Source organism: Lindgomyces ingoldianus (assembly GCF_010093535.1).
Source record: "Lindgomyces ingoldianus strain ATCC 200398 unplaced genomic scaffold BDR25scaffold_1, whole genome shotgun sequence".
Lineage (NCBI taxonomy): Eukaryota > Fungi > Ascomycota > Dothideomycetes > Pleosporales > Lindgomycetaceae > Lindgomyces > Lindgomyces ingoldianus.
In genome coordinates, this window is record NW_022985162.1 from 366,809 (window position 1) to 380,776 (window position 13,968).

The 13,968-nt window shown below is 39.5% G+C and overlaps 3 protein-coding genes across 3 annotated transcripts; 1 reads left to right on the forward strand and 2 right to left on the reverse strand.

Annotated features, from left to right (window-relative positions):
- Positions 1-406: 406 nt before the first annotated feature.
- On the reverse strand, positions 407-1,588 carry BDR25DRAFT_274667 (peptidase C45 acyl-coenzyme A:6-aminopenicillanic acid acyl-transferas-like protein; the record flags this gene model as incomplete). Its single annotated transcript, XM_033687425.1, has 3 exons — positions 407-1,084; positions 1,137-1,457; positions 1,553-1,588. 3 exons carry the CDS (start codon positions 1,586-1,588, stop codon positions 407-409), a joined length of 1,035 nt encoding a protein of 344 aa, XP_033554332.1.
- A 506-nt stretch (positions 1,589-2,094) lies between these two features.
- On the forward strand, positions 2,095-3,265 carry BDR25DRAFT_338341 (glucose 1-dehydrogenase). The gene is made up of 3 exons (XM_033693275.1): positions 2,095-2,182; positions 2,231-2,606; positions 2,663-3,265. Exons 1-3 carry the CDS (start codon positions 2,127-2,129, stop codon positions 3,152-3,154), a joined length of 924 nt encoding a protein of 307 aa, XP_033554333.1. The 5' UTR covers positions 2,095-2,126; the 3' UTR covers positions 3,155-3,265.
- A 2,464-nt stretch (positions 3,266-5,729) lies between these two features.
- On the reverse strand, positions 5,730-6,176 carry BDR25DRAFT_154064 (uncharacterized protein; the record flags this gene model as incomplete). Its single annotated transcript, XM_033683945.1, has 1 exon — positions 5,730-6,176. A coding segment is annotated over one exon (447 nt), but the record flags the coding sequence as incomplete, so codon positions are not given.
- Positions 6,177-13,968: the final 7,792 nt, after the last annotated feature.

A 13,968-nucleotide genomic window follows, 5' to 3' on the forward strand; every position in this document is an offset into this window, starting at 1 on the left:
GATGGACGTTGAGTAAGGTTAAGGTTTGGTGTAGTTGAGTGGGCTTTTATCGGCGGAGTGGAGCAGTTGTGCGAAGGGGAACTTTTACGTGCTTATTTATCCCTAGTTCTTCTGGCAGAGTCTGTGGTGGATAGTCTTGCTGATTCCGCTCATTGGCTCGCTCTAATTTATTGAATTTCCCATCTCGGAAAAGCTTGACATCAAATCTAGCGAGGGTCGCGACCGCCAAGCGGCCACATCTCTCTTGTACTGAGTTTATAAGGATGGGAAATCTATTGCCTCGCTGCCATTTCATAAGAAGCCTCGTTCGCTAGTGGAACCACTTCCTTAAGCGAGAGGAAGACTAGACTTGATATGTTGAAAGGAGCTATTCGTAAAAAGGAGAATTGCCTGCAACTCTGACGGTCTACAGCGACATCGTCACCGTCTCTTCAACTTTCGTTGGCAGTCCCTTACGAATCACTGCTGTCCTGGTCTTCAGGTCTGTCAGGATATTAAAAAGCGTTCTGGTACCGCTACCGGCCTCTTCCGCGCGGCAAATTGCAGTCGGGTAGTTTTGCTCGTCTTCAAACAGTCGGCCTACCTCCTCCCATGTTGGCTGGCGTTGGCCGTCTCCAACCTTACTTGAATTCTCTGTCATGGTCTTTACTCTAACGGGAGAGTCCTCTAACCACACAGTGTCGACTTCGCCTGGGTGCTCGAGTAGGAAGTGATTCGCGTGCACAACCCGGCGCAATGAGTCGGGAAGACACCTTGCGAAAGTCGATTTGGTAAACTCAAGGCCAACAGCGGTAGTCGTGTCTGCAATAAGAATATGTGCTGAAGATGCCATCCCATAGCTCTCCAATTTCTGAACCGCTTCCATAGCGGAATTGCTCTCGAGCGCCATCCGAAGGCCGAGATGCACTGGCATTCTGCTCGGATCGACACCTTTCACTTTGATTGCATTCAGTAGTGTTCCTACGCCGGATGAGTTGAATCCAATCTTTCCAATGATGCCGGCTTCGGTGATTTGCTGGATTGCTGGTTTGCCAGACTGGGTGATCTTGGTTATAATGAGGTTGTTCTTTTGCTCATCCATCCACTGCTTCTGGTCAGTACCTGTCTTACACTGTCTATTTACGGTTCGAACTTACATCCCAATTCTGTCCTAAGAAAACCCTCTTCTCTGTATGCCACGCCAGACTAGTACATCCATCACTAAATTGCCCGAACGCAACCTCAGTCCTCACATTCAACGCCACGATATCCAACAGCTCCACACCCGCGCCATCCGCAACTCCTCGCATCTCTTCATGGTATGCCGGCCAAGTAACGCGGATATGTTGCTCGAAACTGGAAGCCGTTTCAAGGACCTGCGTCCACGTCTGCTTACAATTTTTCTGGAATAGGGCACCATAGAAGTCGATGCAACGGCCCACTTCCAATTTGGCCGCGGAGCCGTGTTGGTGGCCGATCTTGACGGTTGTCAGAAAACCCCGCAGCGGCAACAGGGACTGTTTTGGGGTGTATTTGATGGACAGAAGTGGTCGTAGAGTGACGAATGACGTACCTCGTAGGGCGTTCCTCTGCACTCAACGACCAACATGATGGTAATTTTAAGACAAATGAGTAGGCAGAATCAGGCTTTAATTCTCGTAAAAGTTTACCCTTCTTCGGTATTAGTGCTTGAATCAGTGTCTCCTCGCCACAATATGAATATCAGAATAATATACAAACTTATCTCTTCCCGCTAGAGCTGGCGGGAGGGGTTCCTCGGCTGCCACTCTGCGCCCATCTCCGCCCGTAGGGATCGTCAGACCCCGCTTCCAAGCACCCACCTGTTGCGCGTATCTCCACATATCTGACATCTCAAGGTCTCATTGCCACGTACCGGATATTGCTAGCATGCACGGAACCCTTTCTGGCGTCTCGGCATACCGTTCTAGAATTTGTTGTTCAGGAGTTGCGGGACCCAAACAGGATGGTGGGAGCGGCGGGCGAAGCCCGGGGAGGTAGCTGCTGGTCATGGTTGATAAGTAGAATGTTGCTCCGGTGTTTATAAGAAGTTGAATAAAGTTCAGTCTTGTCCCTTCATTTCTCTAGGTTGCTGTTCTGGAACCTAAGTCCGAGTGAGAGATTTCATTATGCCAAAAAGAGTGCTTTGCGGATATGGCATTGATATCGATGCCGTGAGTGGATGGTAAGATCTCTCTCCTCTACTACGACATATGTTGGCATTTACGATTAGGATAAACACTCGCGACGGAAGCAATGCAAACCCCACCGATGTCTCGCGCGGCGTCTTCGGCGCAACCGTTGGCATCAACCGCCTCCTAAAACTGTGGGACAAGTACAACATCAAGGCGACATGGTTCGCGCCCGCACACACAGTTGAAAGCTTCCCGTTGCAGATCAAGAAAATTGTGGAAAAGGGGCATGAAATTGGTTTGCATGGATATACGCACGAATTTGTCTCGACGTTGAACGAGCAGCAGCAGAGGGACGTGCTGGAAAAGTCGATAAAAGTGATCCACGAGTTTACGGGGAAGAGGCCGCGAGGTTGGACAGCCCCGGCTTGGAGCACGAGTAACGAGACGATAAAACTGCTTGAGGAGTTCGGCATCGTGAGTTCTGTGCTGACTGCCCCTGAGAGTCGCTAATTGTGAGTTCAACACACAAGGAATACGACCACTCCTTCATGCACCACGACTCCCAACCCTACTATGTCCCGTCCCCACACCTAACCACGCTTACCAGCACCGACGTCTCCAAATCTGCCTCCCACTGGATGACCCCCATGTCCACCCTAAAACTCTCATCTGTCGTCGAAATCCCTGCAAACTGGCACTTGGACGATTGGCCGCCCTTCCAATTGTCCCTTACCCAAGCCTCAACGCATGGCTTCGTTGATACCGCTGTTATCGAGCGGCTCTGGAAAGAACAGTTTGAATATTTGTACCGAGAGTGTCCGGATGATGGCAGCTTTGTATTTCCGATTACTATTCATCCCCAAGTCAGTGGGAAGCCGCAGGTGGTGCTATTGCATGAGAGGTTCATTGAGTGGATTAATACTCATGAGGGGGTGGAGTGGGTTACGATGGAGCAGATTGTAGACGAGTTTAAGAGTGGGAAGTTAAGTGGAGTGAGGGTTGAGGGTGGTGTCGAGATATAACGATATCTTGCCTTTTTGATGGTTGCATGATAATGGGAGGCGTGGTTGACATTACAGTTGTGTAGTACTGATATCAATAGTGTATCAAACTGCTTAAACTGATGACTGCAGACTGCTTCCACAAACAAGGGGAAGAGGTTACAGAAATCTTTTAGAGTCTGCTATTAGAAGCAATCACAACCTTAGCGCTCACAATAATGGATCTTGGAGACGGGAGTCCACAGGGGATGAATCCCGAGAGCCTTTCACCTCCCCACCTCCCTGACAATGACAACGTCTAGCAAGTCCAACTAGCCAAACTTAATTAATACCTAGTTAAGGAAGAGAAGGAGATAGATAATAGCGTAACTCTAGCGTTAGCGCTAGATCCTAAAGATCTAAGCAATGCAGCTAAGCTTTACTAGGGTAGAGGGTACGCTCTTGTCCTAGAGGGGTGTGAGCTTAATTGAACCGCGAATAATGAACAGAGAAGGAGATAAGCAGCAACATTAGCTCACGGCATGTGATCACGGGCAGAAGGTTAAGAACCTCGGTGAGGAGGAATTGCGCGTAGGTGTAGGCAGGTAATGCTGTCAAAGAGGGACTCCAAGACTATTCAGTGATTTTCCGAGTAAAGAGCTGATTAGCAGCTCATTCTCTGAACCACGAAGAAACATATTTAATTTTCCACTGATTTAACAGGCGAAAACTTTATAACGCCTAACGTCCGTCCCTGCGTCACGCAAATCCCGCCGTGCCGCAATCATTCAACTAATTTAACATCTTAAATATCCCCACCTTCCGTCTATCACTCTATTATATCATCCAGCGGAACTACGAACTCTTGTCTGTAGAACGAGGGCTTGCGGCGAAAAAAAAAATACATAGTGTTAAGCCTTGCTGTCGTACGTGCTTTCTCGTCCACCAGAAGCTGCATCGGCCGGTCTTAACACCATGTCTGGAGGTAATTCACATATCGGGTCAAAACCCAAGTAGATTGATGATAGGAAAATATATTCCGAGAATCTTGTGGATACTTGATTCTGTCTGATTCCTCTCCGGATTTGTCCGCGAACAAGACTTAATCCCATACGGGTTTCTAGATTAATAATCATCAGCCCCCTACTCGCAAAATGGCCGTGTGTTGTGATTGCCCGTAGACAATAATTACCCGTACGGGATGCGCAAGCTTGGTTGGAGCTCTGCAGCTTGGGAGCTTCATCCATGTGGGATTCAGAGTACAGTATTTAGTCGCGACGCTTAGGAATTTTACCCATATAAAGGCATTTCCGGCATGGAATACACAATACAGGAATCGAGCTCTACCGTCTAAAGCACTTTATTCATGCGGGATGTAATTATCCGTCCTCACATTCCCTCATGAGATGTCCACTCGGAGGTCGGACTTAATCATGCTTCACTGGAGAGGTTTTCTCACAGAAGCATGATCGATGACGCAAGACACTATACGCCGCAACAACGAGGACAATACTATTTTTGTCTCACTACGTCACTGTAGGAGCTGTTATCACGAATTGTATCTCCTGCTACCTTGTCTGAAATAGCGAAAGTGGGAATTGAGGATGTTGAACCATTTTCGGCTGGGGTCGAAACGGGAACCGGATATCGAAATTGAGGACGATGAAATTTAACCGTTTTTGGTTAGTCTTTGAAACCGACAAGGGGCTCGAAAAGGGACCTAGGAAGCGCGCTACGTCCCAAAACGCAATCTACCAAATCAGGAACTAGAAAACCGAAATGGGACCAGTAGTCGGGTATGTTAGTTCGAAAGCCGCGTCGCGTAGCAAGGCCGTTCTATCGTCTACATATTCGCAGACTAGCCGTATCTCTATCACTATAATCATGTCGTCTCAACAGCATTCATACGTACTAGCACACGCTAAGTCGAGGCGAGCTGCAAACAACAATTACCGGAAGCTATCGAAAACCCTCTACGAGAAATTATCCAAATTGTGTCTCGAGCACGACACTCACGTATAACGTGTTTCACCACCAGTCGCGCAAAATCCGCCAAGACCATTGGCTTTCTCTTCAACACGACATGCCTCAACAACAAAACGCGTTACCTGTACATTCAGGCGCAAAGTTGTAGGGACCGTGGTTCAGATATACTAAGCATGTTGGCGGTATGGGGGTATCTAGAAATATTACTCCAAGTGTGACGTTGTCGTTTCGCAATTGATGTCACGGTGCTGTCCCGTGAGGCCCTGCTCTGGCCAATGGATGACCCCGGAGGATCGGGTCCGCAGAAACATAGATAAAAGTTCGCTGTAAGTTATTGCGGCCTAGTTTTTTATCCTGCCTTTATCCATTTCAACACTAATAAGCTCGATATTAGCCTAGTCATCTTTAGATGGCCTTCGGCTCGATCTACGGTGGATAGCCCGCTATCAAGTACTTTTCGTGCATTATTATAGCTGAGCCCTTTAGAAATTAAAAAGCGTATTCCTTTGCGAAGGAATTAGGGCCTTGAACGGTGTCATGTTGACCATGTCAACCTCCCAGATGGGCTCCGCGCTCTATTACTGACCACGGGCATTCATGTTTCTGTTGCTTCATGTCCAACAGCTTTTATCCCAAGAAAATTCTCAACACTCGACAACCCTTGCAAATCTCCTTCCTTTGTGCCCTCTAGCTCTTGGTCAACCCAACCTTCAGCGCAACCCCCACCAAAATCTATCACCCAAGCGTCGCCATTCGCGTCGATCAAAACATTATCCGGCTTCACGTCTCCCCAGGTAACGTTTGCATCGTGTAGCTTTTTGACTGTGGCTCGTATCTGTTGCGCCCATTTTTCTCGTTCAGCCTTCGAAGCATCCTCTGCGGCGTATCCTAAAGTTTTGCTGCCGTGAATATATTCAACGAGAAGACCCATGATAGAAAGCCCATCATCCCATGTTACAAGCCCTCCAAGCCTTGAGACAAGCAAGTCATCAGGAAAGGAATCACTCCTGAAACGGAGTAGCATGTCAAGTTCCCTCTTTAATGACTGCTGTTCGAATGCACCTTTGAAGTGGAATTGAGTGTCTCTCCCAATTGCCCGAACCGTGTTGGGAATCAAATCGTAGTCTGCTTCATGTGCATCTGGCTCCAGAACAGCCACTAGCTGTAAAGCTGGGATGCAAGATACGCCTTGGGAGATGGCTTCTGACACTGTCGGATCAGACATCAACACTCTTGGCGTAAGGGAACGAGTTACCGAAGGATCTTCGGGACATCGTATTCCTTCGAGGCGACCTTCTCTATTCGCCAATTTGAGGAAGAATGTCTCCGGGTTAAAGTACTCCGCGGCGCCAGTTGGTCCATGTAGGAAACACACGGCTTCAACATCCACTCTTCGAACGCCTCCATAGCTTGTGGATCATCATCCATGCTCTTTCGGAAGCTGAGAAACGTCTGTACCAGTGTCCCGTCCCTTTGAGGTCCCCGGAGATCTTCGGCTGTGAAGAAAACATGGAAGCGTTTTCCGCGGCTCATAATTGTTAGGGCAGCGTCGTGATCGCTAAAGATGAATTCAATCATAGCGAAGGGAGGAAGATCGTCGCCCATTTTAGAGAGTGAATTCGATTAAGGGGGACTGGTGAGCTGGCTTAGCAAAATCCAAATGCCTAGTAATAGGGCTAATTCAAATATACTCTTAAAAGAGGGGCTTCAGTACACCTCTAATTTTCGTGGACTAAGGACTATCTAGAGCGAAATGTTAAGACGTTAGGGCAACTAGAAGCGTGCGTACTTATCTCAGCTAGCTCAGACGGCTGATGAGAGAACCGACAACGCACATACCACCATGCATACTGCTACTCCTAATAGAGTATAACCTATAGTTAGTAGTTTAACCCCCTACAACTAATATTTTCTTTTATTAGCTGTCTAAAAGACTTTAGTAATTTTTTATATATATAACTACTTTTAACTACTTAAGAATAAATATATAATTTTAGATAGTATAATAAGTATATTATATATAGACTTTAAAAGTTAATATAACATATAAAACTTTAGTAAGAATATTACAAGTATGTTTTAAATAAGATTTAATATTGTCTAAAGTAATTTAAATTTATTTATATGTATAATATAACCTTTTTATAACTAATTTTATATATTACTTTAACTTCTCTTTTTATTATTATCTATACTTATATATTATAAAGCACTTATATTTTAGGCGTTATTTATTTTTAGTATTATAAAACAATTTTAGCTTTTTAATCTACTAATTTTATTTTATACATAACGTACTTTATAGGCGAGTTGCTTACACACCTAAGTTGCTTACTTTTACTAAGACCTTACTACACTACTTTTCTTACACTAATGTATTTCTAACAACACTACTTAAATATGTTAAAAGAATGTTAGATGCAGCTTATGCTTTAGGCTTTTAAATAAAACATAACACTTTTTAAGTAACTGTAACGGCGCAGGCAAGACAATGGGTCCGAATGCGGTATGAATCCACTCAGAGGCATATGGGAGTGCGTGGGGACTCAGAGACCTGGGAATACCAATGACACCTATAGGCCTTGTACGTAGGATATCAGAAAACTACCGAGCTAGCTACGGGGCGAGGTGCGACTAAATACATGAGGGAATAGGGGTAACAGCAGGGGGCCGGGCAGAGTCGAGTCAGGGTCGAACCAGGGTCGGAGCCGATACGGAGACCCTTCGGATAGGATCCGAGCGACCCGAGATGGAACGATTCATGAGAATCGTTACAGTAACATGCTGCAGCTATTTACAAGGTCCTTTAAAAAATAATAAGTAACTAACATACTAAATAACTTTTCTAAGCTAATTATATAGCTAACTTATAAAAGCTAGATAATAATAAAAAGTAAGTAATTATTTAGCACATACTTAAGCTAAATATGTAAGAATTTCCCCCTTAGCTAGTAGCTATAGCTAATATAGCTAATTTTTTACACACTAAGTATTGTAACGGCGCAGGCAAGACAATGGGTCCGAATGCGGTATGAATCCACTCAGAGGCATATGGGAGTGCGTGGGGACTTAGAGACCTAGGAATACCAATGACACCTATAGGCCTTGTACGTAGGATATCAGAAAACTACTGAGCTAGCTACAGGGGCAAGGTGCGACTAAATACATAAGGGAATAGGGGTAACTGCAGGGGGCTGGGTTGAGTCATGGTCAGGGCCGATATAGGGACCCTTTAGATAGGATCTAAGCAACCTAAGATAGAACAATTTGTAGAATTGTTACACTACCCCCCCCTCTGTAAGCTAATAGTCCCTATCTGCAATGTGTAGAACATATTTAAAACTACTTTAAAAACTAATTTAGATAAGATACAATAAGTATAACTATCTTAACTAAAATTTCTTGTTACTAAGAAATAAACTAAAAACCTAATACTAATATAATGCCTTTATTATAATGTTTTTGTTTAGTAGTAACTAGTAGTGTAGTTATTATTAATATAGTAAATTTATTATTTATAGCAATAAGTGTTTGCTTGCCTTACTTATATAGTTTAGTTAATGTTATTAGTTTTTTCTTTAGCTATTATCTAAATCTCTACTTTATAGGTATTGTTATGCACCTAACATTCTATAGCTTAGTCTGCTAACTAATTATAGCATTAAAGAAAATTACTATGCTGCTCTGCCCCCCTCCTAGAGCCTCTTTAGAGGCGTTTTAAGTTATCTGCTTTTAGGCTGCCTGCGCTTTTACTTATAGCCTTTAAGTTAAGTTTTCCTATTAGTCTTTTAGATTAAAGAAATGTAAATATTACACCTTACATAATAAAAAATGCAACTCTGTACAAATATAGTCTAATACTGCTAGGGTATAGTTTACTAACGCGCACGTAGGTCCTTTTCTATTACAAGAAGGAATTCCTAGTCCTTTAGGGCCATCTTAAGCTATAGGCGGCAGCCTAAAACGCAGGGAGTAAGAAAGATAAGAAAGGGGCCTTTAAGGCTGTTTTAGAGTCTGCTTAGAACCTAGCGTAAGTAGCGCAGGTTATAAAGAGTCAGGAAGCTAGGCTTCCTGCAGCTAGTGTTTAGGTAGCCTTGTTCTACTAGAATACTAAGCTGCTCTAACAGGTTTCAGCCCTAGAGGCTCTAGTGTCTAACCTTTAGGCGGACATTGCGGCGCTTTTAGGCGGCTAAGGACAAGGCAGAGGGGGTTTAGAGGGAGTTAGTGCAGTCCTAGTAGGACCCTTGACCTATTGTTAGTTTAAGCTGCTTTTAAATTTTCTACGTCTTGTTCGCAACAACTAAGAATGTCTGCCCTAGCGTTATTCTTACTAGGGGTGTACTTAATTTAGAAGCAATACTAAGCTAACTCTTTAGCCTAATAGACCTAACAAGCATTTAGCACCTTTGTTATTATAAAGTACTTTAATAAACAATAATTAGTATATACTAGAGTGCTTATTGCCACAGATGTAAGCTTAGCCCTTTATTGTTTAAACGCAGTAATAATTGCAAATAGCTCCTTGTTATGTATCTCCTAGTTCAGCTCTAAACTAGATAGGACCTTGCTATAGAACAATACAGGGCACTAATTTCTATCTGCTTGTTCCTAAGAAAGGACTCCTGCTACTACCCTATTAAAAGTGTTAGTTTTAATTTTAGTTTACAACACAAAGTTAAAATAGTAGAGAGTAAGTATTTTTAATAGCTTAGACTTTAGCTTTTTAAAAGCCACATTACACTCTAAAGTTTATATAAAAAAGGTAGTAGGGCTTTAAAGTGTAATAATTAGTTTTGCTATATAAAAAATTTTTAGAACAAATTACTAATAAAATCTAGTAAAGCCTAAGAAGGATTTTACACCTGTTACAGTAGTAGGCGCCTGCTAGTTGCGTAGCACCTCTACTTTCTCTAGGTTAACCTCTAGTCCTTTATTTAAAAGTATATAGCTAAGATACCTTATTTAAGTAACATAAAATTTACTTTTCCTAATCTCTACTTATAATCCTGCTTACTATAGCTTTTCTAAGACTTTCTTAATATAAAAGATATAAGTTGCCTTGTTTTTAGAGTAGATAAAAATGTTATTAAGATAGGTAATATAAAAATTATCTAGATAGTTAATTAATATGTTGTTTATATAGTGCTAGTAAGTTGCTAGACTATTGCACAATCTAAAAGGCAAAACTTTACACTTATAGGTTTTATATTATGTCTAAAAGGTAGTACACTTTTTAGAGCTTAGATTTATCCTAATCTTATTAAAAGCTGCGTAAATATTAAACTTAGTAAAGATTACTGCCTTAGTAAGTCTTAACAGGAGTTTGTCTATGCACAGTATTAGATACACATCCTTACAGGTAAGAGTGTTAAGTTTGCAGTAATTAACGCAGATATATAAGTTGCTATTTAGTTTCTGTACATAAAAGATAAGAGATGTAAAAGGGCTTTAACTCTACTTAATAAAGCTATATTTTAGATTATCTATAATGTATTTTTTGTTGCCTTTAGCTCCTTAAGGTTCTGTTTGTACAACAGACTGTAACTGTTAGGGAGAGGCTCTGTAAGGACAATCTTATAGTTATATAGACAATGTACTAGTAGCTAGTAAGCTGCTGTGTGGCTAAATACATCTTAGTACTAATAGTATTTAGAGGGCAATTAGAGGTTTACTAATGCTTTAGTTTTGCATTTAGCGTCTAACTATAAGGCTTGCTTATCTTTAATTAACTACTTAATTTTATAAATAAATATTAAAAAGAACTTATTTTTTTTTCTTTTTATGTTAAAATAAAAAGCATTTGCTAAAATTAGAGTAATAGTAGCTAAACAAACCTCCTTTAGACCTATTCTAGACTTTTTAATAAATAAGTAGAAGAACAATTTAAGTGTCTTTAGACTGTAGATAATAGAAGATCTGTATAATTTTAGTAGCCTTAGTAAACCCTTAATGCAGTAGATTATTAAGCTGTATAACTACTAAAATTAGTCCTTTTTCTATAGTGTGTTGTGTTGTTTAATATCTAGCTCTACTTCTTTGTTGCGCGCAGGCTAGGTTAATTGCATAAGCAAGGGTGGCAAAGGTTTGTAGGTAGGCAGATATTTACTAGGCTATATAATCTAATTCCTCTCTGTATCTAGATAAAGTTTAAAACGTTATAACTATTTAATGCTAATAATGCAATTCTAGGAGCTAAGGTCTATAATAACAAAAGGGCAGTTTTAGATGCTTCTCCTATTAATTTGCATGTGCAGGCAGATATACTAGTAGACAGGGACTTAGATCTAATCTTAAAAGCCCTTAACTATAACTTTAAATAGTAAGTGTTAGATAGAGACATAAAAGCATTAGGACAATAACTTAGCAGTTAGTAAGTTAATAAATAGAAAACTATAGGCGCTAGTACTATCTGTCTCTAAGACGTGTACAGGCCTAGGCTAGAAAGGCTTTTCTTAAAAAGGCTTATTTTATTGCTCTAGCAGTAAAACATAAAAGACAGGATAAATTCTTTATATTAATTATAGTAGGTCTAGCTAGTATGCTAGCTTCTTAATTTTCTTAAGTACTTTAAAGGGTCTTAAGTACATTGCATTAAGCTTCTTTAATAAACACTATATTTTAATATGCTTTAACTTTAGAATAACTTAATCTTCTACACTAAAGTGCTTTTTTAAATGCTTAGTGTTGTACTATTTAACCTAGTGCTGCTGCGCCTGCTTAAGGCATAAGCGCGCAGCTTCTTATTGCTTGTTTTATCTTAAGAGATAAGCAACTACCTAGTCCTGCAAGGCTAGTGCCTTTCCAGACTTGTCCTATACCTAGGGCAGGCGCCTAAGCTAATAATTGTCCTTAACCCTATTAAAGCCCTTTAGGGTAACCCTGTACACTACGCGTATTAGGCATTTACTGTGGGAGGAGTGTTTCTTAGAGTTATAAGCATACTCTGCGTACAGTAGCAGCTTACACTAATTGTCCTGCTAGTAGTTTAAGTACAACTATAATGTCACAATTGTGCACAAGTAAGGTTATAGAGCTTCACAGAGGTCTAGTTTAATTACTACGTGAGGTATTATAGTAGGTATAAGACATTATGTAAGGAACAGGAAAGTTTAGAAGGAAATTAGTAATTAAATACTTAGCTTAAAAGTTTAAGCGCTTTAAGTATAAATTAAGCCTGTTTTAAGTTTAGTTAGTGTTAAGGCAGTTTATGCTTAAGTTTATATCTATGTTATGTTGTATTTATGTTAAACATGCACTAATAATACTCTAGTACGCGTCTAATATAGTTATGTCTAGGATCTAGGGAGGATACTATAACAGTACCCCCCCTCTTATTAGAAAGGGAATCTTTTATATTAGTAGTTCTAGCATTAGGTTGTTTTTGTTAGAGTATAGGTTTAGTTTAGATAGGTATTAGGCGTAGAATTAGGTTACTACAGAGTTCTCTTATAAGGCTTCTATAGGTTTCTATAACAGTTTATTGTATCTAGTCTATTTTATAAAGTATTTATAGATACATTTTTTTTATTAAACTAGATCTATTTAATGTCTTTTATAACATATTCTAGTTTATTATTTATAATAATAAGTTTAGGTAGTAGGTTTAGCTGTCTAGGTAGATAGTTAGATTTAGAGGCTACTTAGCGCAGCAATAATACATAGAACACAGGGTGTATCTTTATGCTGTTAGGTAGGATTAATTAGTAAGTGTGTAATAAGACTATATAAGCTACTATAAAAAGGCTAAGGTTTTTCTAATTAAGTTTTTTTAATTATTAGTTTATTTAAATATTTCTAGTGTCTAGCTAGACCTTCTTGCTAGCTGCATACATAGGGGCAGGAGTTTAAAATTAGTTTATGTACTCTTATTAAAAAGCTTAAGCCTATGTAAGCTTTTTATAAATATATTTAAATATATTTTAGATTTTATTAATAAGTCTGTTTACATTTATTACTTATATAAATTAATAAGTTAGTTAAAGGGTATTTAAAAGTAGTTTAAATTTTATTTAAAAGTAGTATCTATAGTTTACTAAAAATAGAGATACTTATGTTAATTTAAATATTATGTTATTAGCTTTAAACTATGCTATAGCTAACTATTTTACTTAGTTATTCTACTAGTAGTTTATGTACACTTATAAGACTTATTTTATTACAGCATTTATGTTCTTAGTCTAGCTGTTAGTCTCTAAGTAAAAAGCTATAAATAAATAGAGAATAATTTAAAGCTGTTTATAAAGTTTGTTCTAAAAGGCTAAAACAAACTATGTACTTTTATCTAATATAATTATGTTAGGCAGGCTATAGTAAACTTATACATATTAGTAGAATAACTAGGCTATATTAGAAGCAGTTATAGAGAAATATAGTATTAAGTGTTAATACTTAGTTAAGTAATTAACAACTACTATAATATTTATATACCTTTTAGATAAAAGTAGGTCTATAATAAAATTAATTAATATGTCTTTCTAAGCTTATTTAGAAATTAGAAGTAGTTTAAGTAAGCTATTATACCTTTCTTAAAAGGCCTTTACTTTATAGCAAGTATAGCAACATAATACATATTAGCGTACAGTATAGAACATGCGGGGCTAGTAGTACTCTCTCTGTAGTAGGTTAAAAGTCTTTTCTCTGCTTAGGTGTTCTCTAACAGGCAAGTTGTGTATAATTTAGAGTAGTTTAATTCTTAGTTTATTAAAATTAAAAATTATAAGTTAGTTATAGTAATATAGCTTACTATTTTAGTTTTTATAGTTAGCTAGTGTTACTTTTTTTAACTAACTAGCGCTGTTTTAAAGCAGGTTTAAAGTTTTTTAGATAAATTTATTATTTAGATACTTATTAGTAATAATTTAATTAATTAT